Source organism: Salvelinus alpinus, chromosome 2 (genome assembly GCF_045679555.1).
Source record: "Salvelinus alpinus chromosome 2, SLU_Salpinus.1, whole genome shotgun sequence".
Lineage (NCBI taxonomy): Eukaryota > Metazoa > Chordata > Actinopteri > Salmoniformes > Salmonidae > Salvelinus > Salvelinus alpinus.
The window spans coordinates 123,582,151-123,606,230 of NC_092087.1; the positions used below are offsets into that span (position 1 = coordinate 123,582,151).

The 24,080-nt window shown below is 44.1% G+C and overlaps 1 protein-coding gene across 4 annotated transcripts in view; it reads right to left on the reverse strand.

Annotated features, from left to right (window-relative positions):
* LOC139568651 (SH3 and PX domain-containing protein 2A-like) overlaps positions 1-24,080 on the reverse strand; it is a 131,986-nt gene that overhangs the window by 92,743 nt on the left and 15,163 nt on the right. For all 4 annotated transcript variants that reach the window (XM_071390625.1, XM_071390623.1, XM_071390622.1 and 1 more), the window contains one exon: positions 1,307-1,382. In XM_071390625.1, coding sequence (XP_071246726.1) covers positions 1,307-1,382 — 76 coding nt within the window. The remainder of the gene's footprint in view (positions 1-1,306; positions 1,383-24,080) is intronic.

The window sequence follows — 24,080 nt, forward strand, 5'->3', positions numbered from 1 at the left end:
GTCTCCATCAGGCTTTAAGAGAGCATGTGGTCTCCATCAGGCTCTAAGAGAGCATGTGGTCTCCATCAGGCTCTAAGAGAGCATGTGGCCTCCATCAGGCTCTAAGAGAGCATGTGGTCTCCATCAGGCTCTAAGAGACCATGTGGTCTCCATCAGGCTTTAAGAGAGCATGTGGTCTCCATCAGGCTCTAAGAGAGCATGTGGTCTCCATCAGGCTCTAAGAGAGCATGTGGTCTCCATCAGGCTCTAAGAGAGCATGTGGTCTCCATCAGGCTCTAAGAGAGCATGTGGTCTCCATCAGGCTCTAAGAGAGCATGTGGTCTCCATCAGGCTCTAAGAGAGCATGTGGTCTCCATCAGGCTTTAAGAGAGCATGTGGTCTCCATCAGGCTCTAAGAGAGCATGTGGTCTCCATCAGGCTTTAAGAGAGCATGTGGTCTCCATCAGGCTCTAAGAGAGCATGTGGTCTCCATCAGGCTCTAAGAGAGCATGTGGTCTCCATCAGGCTCTAAGAGAGCATGTGGTCTCCATCAGGCTCTAAGACAGCCTAACCAACATAAACAGTAAACAGACAGAAGCCTCTCACTCACACAGCAGGAGTGTTGTCTCGCTCTCTGTTCTACCATCTCTTCCTCAATCTCTTTTTCCATTTTGTGTCTTTCACTCCCACATCAGACAAACACACACTGTCAGCACCTGCCTGCTGCTGCACCTCAGAGAGACAGTCAACTGGATGGACCGACAGATGAATAATGTATGAACGACACTAGGAGGGGCGTCGATACGAGCAGGATACTGACACACACAGGTAACTTCTTTCCGAGTCAGCGCTATCGGTGACTTTACTGTCATGGCGGTGTCTGTCTGCCTCAAGTCAGACTTTACTTCCTTATAAACCCCAATAAATCCCTATGGATAATGTCATGTCATTAGATCTTATGGCCATCTATGACAAGGGATCGATTAGACTGTTGGTCGGGTTCGATGTTAAGGGAAATGAGGTTGACAGAGGCTTATCGTCGGGTGAAAGACTTTATACGTGTGGAGAAAAGAAGAAAAGGAGAGGGAGAGAAAAATGATGGAGACTGACCTGGGAGAAATTATGGAGACTGACCTGGGAGAAATGATGGAGACTGACCTGGGAGAAATGATGGAGACTGACCTGGGAGAAATGATGGGAGACTGACCTGGGAGAAATGATGGAGACTGATCTGGGAGAAATGATGGAGACTGACCTGGGAGAAATGATGGAGACTGACCTGGGAGAAATGATGGAGACTGGACAGGGAGAAATGATGGAGACTCACCTGGGAGAAATGGGATGATTCTCTTCTTGGGATCTTTCTGCCCTCCCTCGATTGGGAACTTGTCAAGAATCTGCATCTGTAAAGAGCAACACACAGAGCATTTAAAAAAAAGAAAATGTATTAAGAGGGAGAGAAATATTTGGCAAACATTTACAAATGTACTTCTTCTCAATACAGCTCACTGAGGAATTCAATAGTGTTTCATTTCATTGAATTTCATTGAAAGAAACAGCTGGGCTCAGTATTTAAAATTCCCCGCCACTCCGATCACAGCATCAGAGATTATATCATATCAAAGCTCGGACACATTTTAAATTCCCAGTCGGACAAGGACAAACGCTGCATGGTGTTTTGCTGCTCGTGGTGGAGAGGAGTTAATGTAAGTCGATTTATTCATAAAAACGCCGTGGTACTAAGGGAGGAGAAGTGCTGACACCGGGGTTAGAGGGAACTGCACACACACACACACACAGGGGGACTTTTTCCACACACACACACAAACTGCAGAGGTCAGAGATGCCAGGCGGTGTCGGCCATATTGTGTTTATCCAATTTCAACCCCTAAATAAATCATGCAAAAGGGTGGGGTTTAGGGATTAGGAAACGTAAATGGGGCTGTGGGTGAAGAAGCCTATACTGTGGGTGAAGAAGCCTATACTGTGGGTGAAGAAGCCTATACTGTGGGTGAAGAAGCCTATACTGTGGGTGAAGAAGCCTATACTGTGGGTGAAGAAGCCTATACTGTGGGTGAAGAAGCCTATACTGTGGGTGAAGAAGCCTATACTGTGGGTGAAGAAGCCTATACTGTGGGTGAAGAAGCCTATACTGTGGGTGAAGAAGCCTATACTGTGGGTGAAGAAGCCTATACTGTCTGCAGCATATGTACTGTAAGAAGAGAAGAGAGAGAATGAGAAAGAAAAGATAGAGAGAAAAAGATAAGGGAAATGTGTGTGTGCGTGTGTGTGTGTTTGTGTGTGTGCGTGCGTGCGTGCATGTGTGTTTGTAAGTGGGCTGCTCATTTGACGGCTACATGGAACAGGACTTTGCCGACAAGCTGCTTAAATACCAGCCCCTCACGGCACGCTTGGACAGCCTCGGGTGGAGGTGCAAGCTGCTGGAGCTGATATTTGGCAGTCTCTGCCACGTACACAGCCTTGCAGTGTGTGGCCTCCAGATTGCAGGCCTGACAAAAACTAGGGCAAAGCAGTAGGCTGGATACTGCTCTGTTTCAGCGGTCCTGGGAAGCATAGCTGTTTGGAGAAGGAGATGCTGTACATACCCTTGAGTGCCATGCATACAGGAACCTTTGAAATGTTTGGATCCTTTTTTAATGTAAATTTGATTGGTGGATTCAAATAAAGTATTTATTGTGTGTGTGTGTGTGTGTGTGTGTGTGTGTGTGTGTGTGTGTGTGTGTGTGTGCGTGCGTGCGTGCGTGCGTGTGTGTGTGTGTGTGTGTGTGTGTGCGTGCGTGCGTGCGTGCGTGCGTGCGTGCGTGCGTGCGTGCGTGCGTGCGTGCGTGCGTGCGTGCGTGCGTGCGTGCGTGCGTGCGTGCGTGTGTGTGTGTGTGTGTGTGTGCGTGCGTGGGTGCGTGTGTGTGTGTGTGCGTACGTGTGTTCCTGCGTGTGTTCCTGCGTGTGTTCCTGCGTGCTTATGTATGCAGGTGTGTGTGACAGAGAAAGAGACACAGAAAAACAGAGCGAGAAAGAGAGAGAGACCACACCATAAATCTGGTGTATATCGGGGCAGGGTAAAGACCCAGAGGAACCAGGCGAATAAACAATCTAGCAGAACGGGAACGAGGGACTGGTCCAAACCCAGTTCTCTCTCTGTGTCTGGGTCAGCATACGTATACACACAGCCCCATGTTGACTGGGTTTTTCCAGAAACTAAACTCCGCTGGGGTTCTCTTTCTCATAGAAATAGATTTACTAGAACAGAAATTCCCATTCAAATCAATGGGTCTGTGATTTTTTTATTCTTTTTTCCCCCATCTTTATTTAACCAGGTAGGCCAGTTGAGAACAAGTTCTCATTTGCAACTGCGACCTGGCCAAGATAAAGCAAAGCAGTGCGACACAAACAACAACCACCAAGTTACACATGGAATAAACAAACATACAGTCAATAACACAATAGAAAAGTATATATCCAGTGTGTGCAAATGAGGTAAGATAAGGGAGGTAAGGCAATAAATAGGCCATAGTGGCGAAATAATTACAATTTAGCAATTAAACACTGGAGTGATAGATGTGCAGAAGATGAGTGTGCAAGTAGAGATACTGGGGTGCAAAGGAGCAAAAAAATAACAGTATGGGGATGAGGTAGTTGGATGGGCTATTTACAGATGGGCTATGTACAGGTGCAGTGATCTGTGAGCTGCTCTGACAGCTGGTGCTTAAAGTTACAGAGGAAGATATGAGTCTCCAGCTTCAGTGAAACAGTGACGGGTGGGCCGGCGGTATTCTATTTGTATGCTTTGTCTTCCCTGACTGGGATCGCAGCTCAGTTCAGTTTGGTTTTGCTCTCACAGGGAAAAACTCTATATGCCTTGTCCCAGTGGAGGGGTTGGTCTTCCGGTGGGTAAGCTGCTGAGTGGTGGTCCACTCTGAACTGAAAGCAACGTTGGTAGTTTGAATGCTTGAGCCAAAAAACGGATACCAGCTTAACATAAAGGGTGGGCTCAAACTTTTTCTGAATCAAAATGTAGCTGCAAGGGAGAAGTAGGTAGCGGTAGCTAATAGGTAGCAATGGGAGTTAGTATCTTACAACTAGGAGTTACTGTCTCGCAGTAAAAGTATGTAAACAAAGCCTAAAGAGGTAAGGAGGAAGAAGGAACGTAAGAGGTACTTTGACAGTTACTGTGAAGTTACTGTGCTGCTGTGTAGGCGTTATAAATTGAGGGTTAGAATCACTAAAACCGTACAAAACATAATCCAGCTGTTGTCTGCTTCAATTGAACAAAGTGTTTACTGAGTTGCCTAATTTCCTCATTCAACATACTGAATCAAGTTAACTATCTCCACTCTGTTTATTAGTGGTTCGATCCAAATGATCCTAGTTGGCCTAGCTGGACCAAATTCAAAACTTGTAAATGTTTTTAAAAATCGCAGCCGATTGCCGTTCCTCTTCCCTCACTCTAAAATACCCAGAACTCTCCCTTTCTTCTCCCCATCTCTCCTCCTCCCCCTGGACAGACACCTGGCTCTCGGAGACGCATTTTCCCCATCCCCATCCCATCGGGAAATGTGGGACCACAGACAAATGTTGTCTCTCCAAACAGGTGCGAGGGTGCTAATTCCGGCACCACCAAAACAGGTGGGAATACAAATCCCAGGACGATATGGGGTGGAGAATAAAAAAGAATACAAAAACGCAGCCTCATTCAGAACAATAGTCCCAGTCGGTATTCACGTAATAATGAGAAATTCTCCTCGCCCACGCCGAACAATTTACCCCCATTATATATGAGGCAACTTTGTTGTCGATTTTTTTGTTATACAGAAATAACAAAACATGCAGAAAAGCAGCTGCGCTGTTTAATGTAACCAGGTTAAAAAAAATCCCGACCTACGGTTCACAATGCTCCCACGTAAGGAAATAGAGCCTGCTATAAGAGCCCTGTGCTGTGGCTTCAGGCTAATTGGCGTTGGAGAGTGGGAAATGCGGGATCCCCGTGTCCAAGTAGGCCACACGTACCTATGTCTGTGGGAAACATTTCATCACAGGTAAGACTTTTAACTTGCTTGATGAAGTCAGTTTGTAACATCACTCATTACGTGTAGCTGCATAGTCCACTCACTCATGTGGCTGCTAGCACCATCACGAAAAGTGGCGAGAGGGAAACCCTACAATAGTATGTTTTTCTCAGTAGTGAGAACATTCGGGAGCAGGCAATGTTGAAAAGTCATCTTTAGACACCTTGTACTTTTCTAAAATGTCGTTTTGTAATTGACTAAAACAAGCAGACAACGAGAAAATTGCATCTGAAAAAGGTCAAGTATTTGCTGTGAGCCAATGGGGTAACCTAGGTAACCACAGGTTGTTTTCCCCACAGGCCGCAACGTTCTATCTCATACCGACTGGGACTATGGCTGTAGCTACTACTTCTCAGACCTAACTGTCTCCTTGGTAACCAGCCTAGAGAGAATGAGTGTGAGTGTTCTGAAGCGTTCTGATTGGATAAGGCTGTGAGGCTCTGGACCACTATTAGAGTCAGGTCGGGAAAAAAAAGAGACACACAGAACATGTTTCTTTTCCTCTATTGTCAGTGAGTATCTCTACGAATTCTATCCCTACACCAACTCTGCTATGAGGACTTATCATTATTGCTGCATTCACATGCCAGTCGGGAAAAAACGGAAACTCCGAAATGTCCGACTTGCTAACTGGTTGAACGTGTATAACTACAACCAGTTAGCAAAGACGTACATTTCGGAGTTTCCTAGTCAAATCAAATCAAATATTATTGGTCGCATAAAGATATTTAGAACCCTAGCTTCAACAGTTCCGACTAGCACGTGAACCCGGCACTGCTTGCGAAATCCGAGGTGCAGTATAACAAGGCGTTGGTGTTGGAAATGTGCTTTGAATATGGATAACATTGAAGGCTACGGCCCACAGCTGCAGCAGGCCCCTCTTCATATCATGCACAGTGGCTTATAATAGGCACGCCATATATGGAGTTGTGGGAATGAGTTGGGATTTAAGTTAAAGAGTCCGCTTTGTTTTAAAGAGAGAGAGAGAGAGAGAGAGAGAGAGAGAGAGAGAGAGAGAGAGAGAGAGACTATTTGCACATTGTAAAACACTGTACATAGCTGATAATATAACACTTAATGTCTTTATCTTCTTTAAACCTTTTTGAGTGCAATGTTTACTGTTAATTTCTAATAGTTTTTTGTTGATGTTGTCAAATGTGTTTCTTCTCACTTCTGTTTATTGTTTATTCCCTTGCTTTGGCAATGTAAACATATGTTTCCCATGTCAATAAATACCCTTTTAATTGGAGAGAGAGAGAGAGAGAGAGAGAGAGAGAGAGAGAGAGAGAGAGAGAGAGAGAGAGAGAGAGAGAGAGAGAGAGAGAGAGAGAGAGAGAGAGAGAGAGCATGGACACGCATCACTTCCTGTGAAGAGTGACTCAAGAGGAGCTACCCTTGGTTGAACCACACAGGTGACAGAACACACAGTCACACACAGATAGACGCACACACACACACTTAGCAGCTCCCCACTTATGAAACAAACTCATGACCCACATAACACTGAAGAACCATGTGGTCCCACCATTTCCACGGTAATGATCACATGGTTCCACTGAGAATCAAATGAACTCTAAACAATCAGCAGCAGTCAGATTTACTCAGTGTAATGTCAACATAGTGAGTCTTTGTAGCTTGAAATGGTGGGCGGAGGCGAAGTCATTTATTTCCTGGGCTGCAGCCCAAATGGTACACTGCTCCCTATACTGTACATTGCACTACTTTTGACCAGAGCCTTTTGGGCCCTGGTCAAACGTGGTGCACTATAAAGGGATTAGGGTGCCATGTGAGACGCAGCCCTGGACTCTCTCTCTCTAGCAACTCACTTTAATCCACTAATTACAAGACATGTTGGTGTAAACAAGACAGGAAATAAAAGGGGGCTGAAGGGGGAGGGAGGGAAGGGTTAAAAGTAATTGATATTTTGCCTGTCTAGTATTGCCAGAACAGAACGCAGGTTCTTCCCTTATTCCTTCTTAATCCTACTACTACTCGCCTGGTCCCAGATCTGTTTGTGCTATCTTGTGATATTGACCATGAGTTAGGCAAGACAGCACAAACAGATCTGGGACCAGGCTATACCACTCCAGCGCTACCACACGAAAGACAGAGCGACTGAGGAAACGAATGGACAACATGAATCAAGTCTGGACACGCGTTAGTGGCCCGGGGTATCGAGTTTCTAGAGACAGATGTCTGGATCCGGGGAACAGGGGTTAGCGAATAGCGAGCTAGTGCTCCCTCCAACCACAATCATTCACAGTTGCGGCTCTATATATAAATTGGAACCTTGGCATTCGATCTCGACAAATCACAGCTCGGTGCCTCCAGGTATCTTGATGGAACATGTATTAACCCATTTCAGAAGGGGGTGAGGTGATGTATGGATTCGAGTTGCTGGAGAAATTGGCTATATTCTGGTAAAGTCAATGGGGCTTGTTGTTAGGTTGTAAACCTGTAGGTTCCACTTGACGCTCCCCAGTCCCAAAGCAACAGGTGCTGGGATGTGGTAACGTCTATCACTCCCAGCTGCAGCTCTCCTCTTCCAGCTTCCAGACTCCAGATCCGGCCTTGGCCTGCAACAAGACACCAGGGAAAGGCTATGGAAGTCTTAGGAAGCCCACCATCATCATTCCATGGATTGGAACGGGAATGGGAACCAGGGGTTGGAATTTCAAGCTTACTGTATCCCAAGGCTTGGTGCCGTAGTTTTGGGGCTAGTCATGAGCACGCTTTTGTAGGCTTTATTACACAACCGTGGGAACTGGAAAGATCAATGGATCTTTGGGTCTAGATCTGTACATTATAACACACAGGTGAACTCTGTCTTGTGGTTGTTCTACTTTCACGCGGTGCTCAAGAACGCATGAGCCCATGGGATGAAAGAACACAATGAGCCCATGGGATGAAAGAACACATGAGCCCATGGGATGAAAGAACGCATGAGCCCATGGGATGAAAGAACACATGAGCCCATGGGATGAAAGAACGCATGAGCCCATGGGATGAAAGAACACAATGAGCCCATGGGATGAAAGAACGCATGAGCCCATGGGATGAAAGAGCGCAATGAGCCCATGGGATGAAAGAACATAATGAGCCCATGGGATGAAAGAACGCATGAGCCCATGGGATGAAAGAACACAATGAGCCCATGGGATGAAAGAACGCATGAGCCCATGGGATGAAAGAACGCAATGAGCCCATGGGATGAAAGAACGCATGAGCCCATGGGATGAAAGAACACATGAGCCCATGGGATGAAAGAACGCAATGAGCCCATGGGATGAAAGAACACAATGAGCACATGGGATGAAAGAACGCAATGAGCCCATGGGATGAAAGAACGCATGAGCCCATGGGATGAAAGAACACATGAGCCCATGGGATGAAAGAACGCAGTGAGCCCATGGGATGAAAGAACACATGAGCCCATGGGATGAAAGAACGCAATGAGCCCATGGGATGAAAGAATGCATGAGCCCATGGGATGAAAGAACGCCATGAGCCCATGGGATGAAAGAACGCAATGAGCCCATGGGATGAAAGAACACATGAGCCCATGGGATGAAAGAACGCAATGAGCCCATGGGATGAAAGAATGCATGAGCCCATGGGATGAAAGAACGCCATGAGCCCATGGGATGAAAGAACACAATGAGCCCATGGGATGAAAGAACACAATGAGCCCATGGGATGAAAGAACGCAATGAGCCCATGGGATGAAAGAACACAATGAGCCCATGGGATGAAAGAACGCAATGAGCCCATGGGATGAAAGAACGCAATAAGCCCATGGGATGAAAGAACGCAATGAGCCCATGGGATGAAAGAACGCAATGAGCCCATGGGATGAAAGAACGCAATGAGCCCATGGGATGAAAGAACGCAATGAGCCCATGGGATGAAAGAACGCAATGAGCCCATGGGATGAAAGAACGCAATGAGCCCATGGGATGAAAGAACACAATGAGCCCATGGGATGAAAGAACACAATGAGCCCATGGGATGAAAGAACGCAATGAGCCCATGGGATGAAAGAACACAATGAGCCCATGGGATGAAAGAACGCAATGAGCCCATGGGATGAAAGAACACAATGAGCCCATGGGATGAAAGAACGCAATGAGCCCATGGGATGAAAGAACACAATGAGCCCATGGGATGAAAGAACACAATGAGCCCATGGGATGAAAGAACGCGAGAGAAACGCTGAAATAAACACTGAAGTGGAGAAGGGAAAAAAGTGCAGTGGTTTGAGTTTCTCTGCATCTCCGCTCCTAATTTAACGGCATTAAGTCGAGGAATATCTATTTAGTCGCTGTGTGTATCTACTGCAATGAAACCAAGCCAGCCCTTCCTATCGTAGTGCATTACTTAAATACTGTGAGAAACGAAACCAGTATCACGTTTCACTCTCTTAGTGTGAGAAGGTTGGCACTCTAGACAAGGGGTCTGAAATCAATGGCAGTAAATGCTGTCAATCCTGAACGCTTTGATGGTAGTTTTCCAGTAACCCTGCCACCCTCTTTCTGACCACAACTAACTCTGTACTTGATTCAGAACATCCTCAGTTAAAGGTAGAAAAATAGGCCAGCCATCTTACAGTTGAGTGCAGAGAGAGAGAGAGACCCCACAGAGCCCCAGGACAACAGCACAATTAGACCCAACCAAATCATGAGAAAACAAAAAGATAATTACTTGACACATTGGAAAGAATTAACAAAAAAACAGAGCAAACTAGAATGCTATTTGGCCCTAAACAGAGAGTACACAGTGGCAGAATACCTGACCACTGTGACTGACCCAAACTTAAGGAAAGCTTTGACTATGTACAGACTCAGTGAGCATAGCCTTGCTATTGAGAAAGGCCGCCGTAGGCAGACATGGCTCTCAAGAGAAGACAGGCTATGTGCACACTGCCCACAAAATGAGGTGGAAACTGAGCTGCACTTCCTAACCTCCTGCCCAATGTATGACCATATTAGAGAGACATATTTCCCTCAGATTACACAGATCCACAAAGAATTCGAAAACAAATCCAATTTTGATAAACTCCCATATCTACTGGGTGAAATTCCACAGTGTGCCATCACAGCAGCAAGATTTGTGACCTGTTGCCACAAGAAAAGGGCAACCAGTGAAGAACAAACACCACTGTAAATACAACCCATATTTATGTTTATTTATTTTAACTTGTGTGCTTTAACCATTTGTACATTGTTACAACACTGCATATATATAATATGACATTTGTAATGTCTTTATTGTTTTGAAACTTCTGTATGTGTAATGTTTACTGTTCATTTTTATTGTTTATTTGACTTTTGTATATTACCTACCTCACTTGCTTTGGCAATGTTAACACATGTTTCCCATGCCAATAAAGCCCCTTGAATTGAAAAAAAAAATTGAGAGAGAGAGAGAGAGAGAGAGAGAGAGAGAGAGAGAGAGAGAGAGAGAGAGAGAGAGAGAGAGAGAGAGAGAGAGAGAGAGAGAGAGAGAGAGAGAGAGAGAGAGAGAGAGCCCTCAGCCCTGTAACGGTACTGAAATTAGCCTCGTGCTCAGCCAACATTCTCAGAGTTTCCATGCTTGGAATCAGAACAAACTTTGAGCCACGTGGCCAGACCACAAGCCCAGAAGGAGAGGCAGCGGGAAGGGATGTCAGCGCCCCTGGTGTGTGCCCCGTACGCTCTGCCCGCGCTCCCAAGGGCGTGGAGGGGAAATGAGACTCCTGACAGAGATTGCATTTTATCCTTTCCACAAAAAAAACAGGGTTATTTCGGGTCTATTTCATTATAAGACAATATAGTTCAAATTAAAAGTGGGGCAGAGTTGGGAATATGGTCATAGGACACGGTTGAGAATGCCAGCTGCTATCTTGAACATGTATCTCCTGCAAAATACTTTTGAGGCCAACCTTTATAAATGAGGGTTTAATGGAAAGTAGTGTTTTTGTCAGTCTATTTCTGAAAGGGATATTGTACCTGAACTTAAGATCTTTCCTCAAACCTCTTCCTGCCCATCCCCATCAGATGTAATCCGATTGAGGGGGAAAGCCAGAGAGAGAAGAGAGAGGGTGAAATTGGATCATCTGTAATAGAAAGATTGGCTGGGTAATTGGGATGAGCACCAGCGATACATCACACACACACACAAATCCTCACAAGACCACCATCCTCAAAAGTCTCTAGCCCCTAGCTGTGCGTAAACTAATGCATTTGACCTGTAGGTGGAGTGGGCCTCGGATTAGCTGAATATTCGCTCTCCATTAAGAGCAAAACAAGAAAGGAAAGAGACGGAAACGAGAAAGAACGACAGAGAGAGAGACAGCCGGATTATAATTAACGGTGTGAACCACTGTGTGAGAAGCCAGGTTCAGGGCCGTTCCAGGCTGACGAGGTAGTGATGAGAAGCCGTGTGCTGACAGACAGACAGGACTGCTGTTTACTGAACCGTTGTTCATTAACACTAACCAAGGGTTCGGCTGGAGGCTGGAGAGGAGCTATTGCTATTACAATGGCATAGAAGGACACCTGGTCCGCTAACCAATGCTACCTATAGCAAAGGAGGATAGGATACCAGGGAAGTGGCATGAGACACGTCATACAGAGGTCGTTTGTGGTTTTATATGTCAGACCAGAGTTAACTAGGATTCCCCACCTGCCGAATTTGGCCTGCGGGTGATTTTATTTGGACCTCCAAGGTTTCTGAGCAAAAAACATTCATATATGTGATTATATATGATTTTAATTTTGGAAATCTGTTCCAAAGTATTCCCACGCATAATAGAGAGATATACACTGAGTGTACAAAACATTAGGAACACCTGCTCTCTCCATGACATAGACTGACCAGGTGAATCCAGGTGAAAGCTATGATTCCTTATTGATGTCACTTGTTAAATCCACTTCAATCAGTGTATGTGAAAGGGAGGAGACAGGTTAAAGAAGGATTTTTTTAAGCCTTGATACAATTGAGACACAGATTGTCTATGTGTGCCATTCAGAGGGTGAACGGGCAAGACAAAAGACTGAAGTGCCTTTGAACAGGGTATGTACCAGGAGCACCGGTTTGTGTCAAGAACTATAACACTGCAGGGGTTTTTCACGCTCAACAGTTTCCCGTGTGTTTCAAGAATGGTCCACCACCCAAAGGACATCCAGCCAACTTCACACAACAGTGGGAAGCATTGGAGTCAACATGGACCAGCATCCCTGTGGAACGCTTCCGACACCTGAGTCCAATTATAATTATATATATATATATATAGAGAGAGAGAGAGAGAGAAAGGGAGAGTGACAGAGAGGAGTGAGAGAGAAGAAGGGAGAAAGAGGGAGGGAGAGAGAGACAGAGAGAGAGTGAGAGAGAAGAAGGGAGAAAGAGGGAGGGAGAGAGACAGAGAGAGAGACAGAGAGAGAGAAAGTGAGAGAGAGAGAGAGAGAGAGAAGGGGGAAAGAGGGAGGGAGTGAGAGACAGAGAGAGAAACGAATTGAGGCAGCATTAGGACGCTGTTCCTAATGTTTTGTACACTCAGTATATGTGATCGTATACAAATGTAAGCAAGGTTTGAAATGATTATGTTTTAGTCAAATATTATATATGTTTGGGCTTCTTGCGATCAATTTGCAGTCTACAAATGATTTGTAATTATGTTCAGGCCCCCCGACCATCTGCTCAAGACAAATCGACCCGAGGCTGAATCTAGTTCATGATCGCTGCTCTAGAGTATTGTACCTGTAGCCTATATGGGTATGGTCCTGAACCTTTGACCTGATCAGGAAAAACACAGAACCCTATTAATGTATGGGTATGTATTGTATATCCTGTTAACCACATTATCTGAGGTGTAGCTGTAAATGTAACCCTGCTATTTCATAATATACTCAGAGGTCACTGGCACAACAATACAATTTCTCCAACCAACCTTCAACTCTGTATAATGTCTATCCACTGCGATCGCCCTGCAAACTAAAAACAGTTTACACATTGTGTTCTCGGACAAAGAGATGTACCTTCCTTCAATAAAAAGCGTATTATTTATCAAATCCAAAAGGACATTTCTATGAAACCTTGACAGTCTTCACTCTGCAAGCCATTGTGCAAAACAAGCCATAGCACTAACTATTGATGTTGAAGGCAAAAACCTGAGACTCCCCCTCAGCCTGAGAAGACCTTGAGGGAGTTGAACAGGAGGCCTGTAATTATATATATACAGTGGGGAGAACAAGTATTTGATACACTGCCGATTTTGAAGGTTTTCCTACTTACAAAGCATGTAGAGGTCTGTAATTTTTATCATAGGTACACTTCAACTGTGAGAGACGGAATCTAAAACAAAAATCCAGAAAATCACATTGTATGATTTTTAAGTAATTAATTTGCATTTTATTGCATGACATAAGTATTTGATACATCAGAAAAGCAGAACTTAATATTTGGTACAGAAACCTTTGTTTGCAATTACAAAGATCATACGTTTCCTGTAGTTATTGACCAGGTTTGCACACACTGCAGCAGGGATTTTGGCCCACTCCTCCATACATACCTTCTCCAGATCCTTCAGGTTTCGGGGCTGTCGGTGGGCAATACGGACGTTCAGCTCCCTCCAAAGATTTTCTATTGGGTTCAGGTCTGGAGACTGGCTAGGCCACTCCAGGACCTTGAGATGCTTCTTACGGAGCCACTCCTTAGTTTCCCTGGCTGTGTGTTTCGGGTCGTTGTCATGCTGGAAGACCCAGCCACGACCCATCTTCAATGCTCTTACTGAGGGAAGGAGGTTTTTGGCCAAGATCTCGCGATACATGGCCCCATCCATCCTCCCCTCAATACGGTGCAGTCGTCCTGTCCCCTTTGCAGAAAAGCATCCCCAAAGAATTATGTTTCCACCTCCATGCTTCACGGTTGGGAGGGTGTTCTTGGGGTTGTACTCAACCTTCTTCTTCCTCCAAACACGGCGAGTGGAGTTTAGACCAAAAAGCTCTATTTTTGTCTCATCAGACCACATGACCTTCTCCCATTCCTCCTCTGGATCATCCAGATGGTCATTGGCAAACTTCAGACGGGCCTGGACATGCGCTGGCTTGAGCAGGGGGACCTTGCGTGCGCTGCAGGATTTCAATCCATGACAGCGTAGTGTGTTACTAATGGTTTTCTTTGAGACTGTGGTCCCAGCTCTCTTCAGGTCATTGACCAGGTCCTGCCGTGTAGTTCTGGGCTGATCCCTCACCTTCCTTATGATCATTGATGCCCCACGAGGTGAGATCTTGCATGGAGCCCCAGACCGAGGGTGATTGACCGTCATCTTGAACATCTTCCATTTTCTAATAATTGCGCCAACAGTTGTTGCCTTCTCACCAAGCTGCTTGCCTATTGTCCTGTAGCCCATCCCAGCCTTGTGCAGGTCTACAATTTTATCCCTGATGTCCTTACACAGCTCTCTGGTTTTGGCCATTGTGGAGAGATTGGAGTCTGTTTGATTGAGTGTGTGTACAGGTGTCTTTTATACAGGTAACAAGTTCAAACAGGTGCAGTTAATTCAGGTAATGAGTGGAGAAAGGAGGGCTTCTTAAAGAAAAACTAACAGGTCTGTGAGAGCCGGAATTCTTACTGGTTGGTAGGTGATCAAATACTTATGTCACGCAATAAAATGCAATTTAATTACTTAAAAATCATACAATGTGATTTTCTGGATTTTTGTTTTAGATTCCGTCTCTCACAGTTGAAGTGTACCTATGATAAAAATTACAGACGTCTACATGCTTTGGAAGTAGGAAAACCTTCAAAATCGGCAGTGTATCAAATACTTGTTCTCCCCACTGTATATAATTACATTCATTAATTATAATTATATATATATAGAGAGAGAGAGAGAAAGGGAGAGTGATAGAGATGGAGTGAGAGGGAGGGAGAGAGAGACAGAGAGAGAGAAAGAGGGAGGGAGAGAGAGATAGAGAGAAGGCAAAAGAGGGAGGGAGTGAGAGAGAAAGAGTAGAGAAAGAGAAAAAAGGGAGAGCGACAGAGGGAGAGAGAGAGAAGAAAGGAAAAAGAGGGAGGAAGAGAGAGACAGCGAGAAAGAGACAGAGACAGAGAGAGAGCTAGCCAGGCAGCTACAGACCAAGTCTTTCAGCGGCCATATATCTTCTGATAACAGGTGGTTAGATTGGAGAAGTAAACAGGAAAGAGCTGTTGGACCGGTGCAAGGCATTGGAAATATATGACTAGATCAAAAGAGTGTTGGACGGCAAAGAGACTGGAGTGTGAAACTGACAAGCAGGCACATACAGTGGTGTACATACTGTACGTGTTATGCACACACACACACACACACACACACACACACACACACACACACACACACACACACACACACACACACACACACACACACACACACACACACACACACACACACACACACACACACACACACACACACACACAAAACTACAGTAAAACGTCAACTGCAGTGTTCCTCACCTGGCTTACTGTAAAAAGCAAAACAAAGGATTGATTACTGTCCTGTATTTCCATCAACCCTGTCTTGTGGATTTGGCCACAGGTACTCATCCACATCACAATGGATGTTTTCATTAGCCAAACATCTTGGGAAGAATCTTCGGGCTTAGCAAATCCAGGCCTGACACTGGTCTGCCGTGATGTCATTGCATGCGTCATCCATGGCCTGGAGAAGGGTGGCTTGTTCGTGAGGGCGCCTATCATATACCTTCCACCTCCATGTGGAGAAAAATTCCTCAATCGTGTTAAGGAAAGGAGAGTATGGGGGTAAGTACAGGGTGGTAAATTGTGGTTGGGCCTGAAACCATGCTTGCACCATTTGAGCATGGTGGAACCTGACATTATCCCACACAATGACATAGGTCATGCCATCAGCTCTACAGACCTGATTTAGCTCATCAAGGAAGGTTACATTCGAACAGCAAATCATGTGGCTGCCTGCAGCTCAATATGTAGAGTATTAGATGTTGTTCGACCAAACATTAGAACAGGCAAGATGCATAATCTAAGGAACTTTGATCATAGTATGATTGTTGATGCCACACATGGTGATTCCAGCATCTCAGAAACAGCTGCCCTCCTGGGATTTTTACGCACTACAGTCTCTAGAGTTTACAGAGAATGGTGCGATAAACAAAACACATTCAGTGAACGGCAGTTCTGTGGGCAAAAACACCTTGTTAATGAGAGAGGTCAGAGGAGAATGTCCAGACTCATTCAAGCTAACAGAAAGGCTACAAATGCTCAAATAACAGCTGTTTAAAACAGTGGTGTACAGAATGGCATACAACACCGTAAATAATTCAGACTGTTGTGGAGGCAAAAGGGGGTCCTACCCAGTACTAGATAGGTGTACCTAATAAAGTGGCCGGTGAGTGTACAGTAATGTCAAATCTGAAAACATGGTCTGGAAAAGTGGTACATGGGAACATAGAAACAGTGTCTGATAAAGAATGATGATGAAATATTACATCCATAGATAATGTAGTCCAATTGGTTCATGTTCCACAGAAATTGGTGTCAATGGATCTCGTTATCCTGAAACTTTCATGATCTAAACATGGAAAATTGTCAGTTTTCATAAAACTATGCATTAAGAGTAATGCAACAGTTACTTATCATTTTGATCAGTTGTATCAATTGATAGTTAGATCACTGTAATGAAATGAATAGACAGTCATCTCAGATGTAATGTGTGAATTGCATTTTGAAATGGTAATACTTTGATGTTTAGTTGTGTCATTTTGAACAGGTGATTTTAATTCAATGAACAAATGATCTTATCTTTATGTGTATTGTATCCAAGCAATTGGAAAAAGTTTTAGAGTTTTGAAAAAATTGCATTTTGATCATTGGTTGTGAGTTTTGTGTCTAGAGTTTTGAAAAATGACACCAAGGTTCCGAAGTTAGTGCCAAAGTGATTGTAAAAAAACTGTAATTGGGAGCTGCTGAAAATGTAACTGTCAAAGGGGATATTCCATTTAATATCACATTTCTGGATTAACTGACTGACTCCAACTACACACACAAACACACACAAACACACACACACACACACACACACACACACACACACACACACACACACACACACACACACACACACACACACACACACACACACACACACACACACACACACACACACACACACACACACACACACACACACACACACACAATGACTTTCAGTCCTTGACTAGGGGCTCTCAACCTCTTCACAGAGAACACAAAGCAGTCACACAGAAGTCTCCTTCTCCTAGGTGGGTCTCTCTCTCCTCTCTCTTTCCCTCCAGCGCTCCCTCTCGCTCTCTCTCTCTCCCTCCCCCTAAACGCACCTCAGCTCAGCCACAGTGTGAGCTTTGGGCCACGATGAAACGTCCCACAAACGGACTGAACTCCGTTTATTCATCCTAAATTTAGCTCTCTCTCCTAATCCCTTGTGCCAAGGCTGTGGGAAACGGCTACATATTTCCCCCTCCGTCCCGACCTGAGCGAAGACCCGAGCCAGTCTGTCCTGTGAAGTGCCCAATTATACGCCAGCGGCGCAAAGCACAAAGCACAAGAATAGCACCTGTGTCTGACGTGTACTTGTCTTTCCTATCCCGCGGGTGAAAAACACTCCAATCTGGGCCTCCCTCTCTCTCCTCCATCGTGGCCTCGCAAGACTCCAACACCATCCTCAAGTTTGCTGACGACACGACGATGATGAGGCAGCCTATAGGGAGGAGGGCAGACACCTGGCAGCGTGGTGCCAGGACAACAACCTCTCCCTCACCGTCAGCAAGACAAAGGAGCTGATTGTGGACTACAGGAAACGGAGGGCCGAGCATGCCCCCATCCACATCAATGGGGCTGTAGTGGAGCAGGTGGAGAGCTTCAAGTTCCTCTGTGTCCACATCGCTAAAGATCCATCATGGTCCGTACACCCCCACACATTTGTGAAGAAGGCACGACAGCTCCTACCCCCAAGCCAAAAGACTAAACAAGACTGCTAAATAGCTAATCAAATAGCTACCCACACTACCTGTATTGACCATTTTCTGCACTAACTCTCTTGCACTGACTCTATGCACACACAGTCGACTCTAGCCACACACTCACACATACTTACACTGACACTCCAACACACACATACACATACACACTGATGGCACACACACACACACACACACACACACACACACACACACACACACACACACACACACACACACACACACACACACACACACACACACACACACACACACACACTTTCACACTCACCACATACGCTGCTCTGCTACTGTCTATTATCTATCCTGTTGCCTAGTCACATTACCCCTACCTATATGTACACTACCGGTCAAAAGTGTTAAAACACCTGCTCATTCAAGGGTTTCTCTTTATTTTTACTATTTTCTACATTGTACAATAATAATGAAGACATCAAAACTATGAAATAACACATATGGAATCATGTAGTAACCAAAAAAGTGTTAAAACAAATCAAAATATATTTTATACTTATACCAAGAGTGTGCAAAGTTGTCATCAAGACAAAGGGTGGCTATTTGAAGAATCTCAAAATATAAAATATATTTTGATTCGTTTAGCACTTTTTTGGTTACTACATGATTCCATATGTGTTATTTCATAGTTTTGATGTCTTCACTATTATTCTACAATGTAGAAAATAGTAAAAATAAAGAGAAACCCTTGAATGAGCAGGTGTTCTAAAACTTTTGACAGGTAGTGTACATAGCTACATCAATTACCTCGTACCCTTGCACATTGACTCGGTATTGGTACTCCCTGTATATAGTCATGTTTATATATTTATATGTACATATTCCTATTCCTTCACTTTAGATTTGTGTGTATTAGGTAGTTGTTGGGGAATTGTTAGATGACTTGTTAGATATTACTGCACTGTTGGAACTAGAAGCACAAGCATTTCGCTACACTCGCATTAATATATGCTAACCATGTGTATGTGACCAATAAAATGTGATTTGATTGTTCTTTTTACTCGTTATTGTTATTCACAGTGTTTTTAGTGTCACTATTTCTATTTCCTTTTTTATCTTTAACTCTGCATTGTTGGAAAAGGACCCGTACTTAAGCATTTCACCGTCAGCCTACAGCCGCTGTTTACGAAGCATGTGACAAACACAATTCGATTTGATCCCTCTCCATCTCGCTCTATCTCCCTATGTCTCTCTCTCTCTCCCTCCCTCTTTCTCCACTCTGGGCTCATAAAGTAGTCCTTTATTCCTGACCCCAGACAATGGGAACCCTTATAGCCCAGCCTAGCCTTGCCTAGCGCAGCAGTACAGTACAGAACATCCAAAGAACACCCACAAGGACGAGAGGGCCGAGAGGAACGAGGGAGCTGAGGGCGCTGAAGCTATTCAGCCATCCATCCTTGGAGGTGGAATATCAATAATGCTTTGTGGTCTAGATGTGTTTCAATAAAACAGTCCTCGGTCCGAGGGTAAGGGATTCTACTTTGGGCAACCTTCGTTTTGAAAGCTCTGGCAGAGGGATACTGTATAATTTACTGAGCGGAGTTGAATTGAATACGGGCTGCCTTGGTCCTGGCTATACAGTAGGCTTTTGTGAATGTTTTTCAAAGGGCATAAAATATATCAACTATGCAAGTGGAATTTGACTACGTAAGTGGAATGCAAGGCAAAATATGTGAATATCCATATTTCTTTTTATCAACACACAATCTCAAATATTCAACTGAGAAAGATTTTTTCAAACTTCAGTCCTGGCATTAACATTCCCCCGAAACCTAAATATTCCGTCAGAAGCCATGGTCAGTCAGAGAGACTTGCGAAACAGAGGGAAAGAGAGGGATGTGGAGAGGAATACAAAACCGGAGGAGAGCCTCATAAAAACATCAGTCAGTCTGTTAGTTCCCTCCTTCGGAATGGTTTTAAAAAAGACCAGCCTTGTGCCAGACTGAAGGACACAGGCCCATTCACAGATGCCTCAGAGGTTCCTCAAATGGCAAGGCTACTCATCATTAAGGAAGGGACTTTTTCCTAACTGGGAAAAACTCCACGTACTAATCACAACCTAAACTAAGACGCGCCAGTTTTGATATGTTGAAGATCTATGTCGGATTAAAGGAGTTTTCAGTGTCACTATTACTATAAAGCTGGTATAAGAAGCAATAGAAGCTCCCATCAATGTCTTTGGCCTTCCCAGTGCCCATGGGCAACCTTAGTTCCTGTTCCAACTGGTTTCCTTTCAGACGCCTGGAAACAGAGTAGTTGACTAACTGGTCATAACTGAAACAGAAGTGGAGAGTCACTATATTAACGTGACTGTAGACAAGCCAGGACGGTCCAGTCATGTGCCTGACTAGTAGTAAAGACTAGGATGAGTTGTTTTGTAATCAACAGGATGTGGGAAGGTACAGAAATGAGTTTGAGAGCAATGGAACGTACAGTTTCCCACAGACTAGAGGGGACTTATTTACACTACATGTTAAGTAGTTAGAAGTGTTTTACTCTAAATATAGCAAGTCAAGGTGAGGTAAGTATAAAGTGCGGGAGTGAGTGTGTTTTTTCTGAGAAAAAAAAATGTATTTTCTTCCTCTTGGAACTGATTGTGTCGTTTCATTCACTCACCCCACAACAGTCCCTCTTTCTTTCATTCTTTCTTTCTTTCTTTCTCTCTTTCCACCTAATCTCATCCTTCGCTTTCCATCCCATGCCCTGTCCACTTCTCAGGTGAAGTGAGAGAAAAATCAATCTTTCAATTCTGGCCTCACATAACCCAAACTGAACTACTGAAAAGGAACGATAGAGAAAATACAGACAAAGAAGGAGAGAGAGAGAGAAATAAAGAAAGAGAGAGAGAGAGAGAAATAAAGAAAGAGAGAGAGAGAGAGAGAGAGAGAGAGAGAGAGAGAGAGAGAGAGAGAGAGAGAGAGAGAGAGAGAGAGAGAGAGAGAGAGAGAGAGAGAGAGAGAGAGAGAGAAAGGACCAGAATATCCAATCAATCAGGATAAACCAAATTACAACACAGTCAAAACAAAGCTATATTGCTTATTGGGAAACACAAGCACAAACACAAAGCAAAATGCAGTGCTATCTGGCCTAAATCGACAGTACACTGTGGCTAAATATTTGACCATGGTTACTGATCAAAACCTTAGAAAAACCTTGACAAAGTACAGGCTTGCCATTGAGAAGGGTAGACACAGGAAAACCTGGCTCCCTGTAGAGGAAAGGCTGTGCAACCACTGCACAACAGCAGAACAGCAGAACCTGAGACTGAGCTGCATTTCCTGACAAAATGTCAAAAATATAAAACAATTAGAGAGTGTCATTTCAACAAATTTGAAACCCTTATTCAAGGTTTCAAAGACCTCTCTGATGAGAGTAGGCTACCCGTCCTGTTGGGGGAGGACGCAGAGAGCTGTGGGTTGGCAGCACACTACATTGCTGCCTGCCATAAGTTGAGGGACAGTGTCTGACAGACCAATCAACCTGCACATGTCCTCTACTGTATGCTTATTGTTATTGTTGAATGTATGGATATTTTAACACTTGGTTATTGTTGTTACTGTTGTTCCATTGACAATTTTGATTCTCATTTTTATATTGTAAATAAGCTTTGGTAAAATGTACATTGTTACGTCATGTCAATAAAGCAAAATGAATTGAATTGATAAATAAGGAAAGAAAGAGAGAGAGAGAATGTGTGTGAGAGAGAGAGAGGTAACTTCCACATCTCTCAGATGTGAACGATCTGAGAGACAAGGCCTTCTATGCCATCAAAAGGAACATAAACTTCGACATACCAATTAGGATCTGGCTAAAAATACTTGATACAGTTATAGAACCCATTGTCCTTTATGGTTGTGAGGTCTGGGGTCTGGGGTCCGCTCACCAACCAAGAATTCACAAAATGGGAAAAACACCAAAATGAGACTGTGCATGCAGAACTCTGCAAAAATATCCTGTGTGTACAACGTAAAACAGCAAATAATGCATGCAGAGCAGAATTAGGCCGATACACGCTAATTTTCAAAATCCAGAAAAGAGCCGTTAAATTCTACAACCACCTAAAAGGAAGCGATTCCCAGACCTTCCATAACAAAGTCATCACATACAGAGAGATGAACCTGGAGAAGAGTCCCATAAGCAAGCTGGTCCTGGGGCTCTGTTCACAAACACAAACAGACCCCACAGAGCCCCCAGGACAGCAAAACAATTAGACCCAACCAAATCATGAGAAAACAAAAAGATAATTACTTGACACATTGGAAAGAATTATCCAAAAAAACAAAGCAAACTAGAATGCTATTTGGCCCTAAACAGAGAGTACACAGTGGCAGAATACCTGACCATACCTGATTGACCCAAAATTAAGGAAAGCTTTGACTATGTACAGACTCAGTGACCATAGCCTTGCTATTGAGAAAGGCCGCCGTAGGCAGACCTGGCTCTCAAGAGAAGACAGACTATGTGCACACTGTCCACAAAATGAGGTGGAAACTGAGCTGCACTTCCTAACCTACTGCAGAATGTTTGACCATACTAGAGACACACGTTTCCCTCAAATTACACAGACCCACAAAGATTTATTTTTTTAATCCAATTTTGATAAACTCCCATATCTACTGGGTGAAATACTACAGTGTGCCATCACAGCAGCAATATTTGTGACCTATTTTCACAAGAAAAGGGCAACCAGTGAAGAACAAACACCAGTGTAAATACAACCCATATTTAAGTTTATTTATTTTCCCTTTTGTACTTTAACTATTTGCACATTGTTACAACACTGTATATAGACATAATTTAACATTTGAAATGTCTTTAATCTTTTGGAACTTTTGGAAGTGTAATGTTAGCTGTACATTTTTTATTGTTTATTTCACTTTTGTTTATTATCTATTTCATTTGCTTTGTACATATGTTTACATGCCAATAAACAACCTAAATTGAGAGAGAGAGAGCGATAAATAAAAGAAAGCGAGAGAGCGAGAGAGAGAGTGAGAGAGAGAGAGAGCGAGAGAAAGCGAGAGAGAGAAAGAAAGCGAGAGAGCGAGAGAGAGAGAGAGAGAGAGAGAGAGAGAGCGAGAGAGAGAGAGAGAGAGAGAGAGAGAGAAAGCGAGAGAGAGAGAGAAAGCGAGAGAGAGAGAGAGAGAGAGAGAGAGAGAGAGAGAGAGAGCGAGAGAGAGAGAGAAAGCGAGAGAGAGAGAGAAAGCGAGAGAGAGAGAGAGAGAGAGCGCGAGCGAGAGAAAGAAACACAGAGAGAAGAGATGAGAGAGGAGAGAGAGGAGAGGTGAGAGAATTAAAGAAAGAGAGAGAGAGACTACTCTCCTCTGCCCTGTCAAAAATGACCAACCCTTTCATTGAAGCTGAGAAATTGGGGGGAAATAATTCAAATGATTAAGTAGGAGATGATTCCCTGTTGTGAGATTCTAGTATCATTTGAAATGAATGGTCTCTCTATTACCAGTTAATAGCTTCTTCTCTACATTGGCGACACACACACAAAGACTACAGTGGGCACCCACTAGCACTAATATATATCCTGTTACCAGTGCCTTAATGCATTCATAAACTCACTGAGTTAGAAAACACATTACAGTGTACTCTAAATGCAATTAAGGGGTGTATTATCGTACTCATTCAACCGAGGCCAAATGTCTTTATTTATGCTACACTCTGGTCCTGTGTCACCAATACACCAAACCCTTTACCTTAAAGAGAGGTCAGAGGTCATGGGATATTCTGCACGTGTACAGAGTGCTAACTACTTCTGGTGCTTTTGTCTACCTACACGGCTTGGAACTCTCCACCCTCACAATAGTTGGTCATTTTGGTGGACGCATTCATCCAAAGCAACTTATAGTGAGCACACAGTCCGTGCATGTGGCCCGAGCTGGAACTGAACCATGTGGCCCGAGCTGGAACTGAACCATGTGGCCCGAGCTGGAACTGAACCATGTGGCCCGAGCTGGAACTGAACCATGTGGCCCGA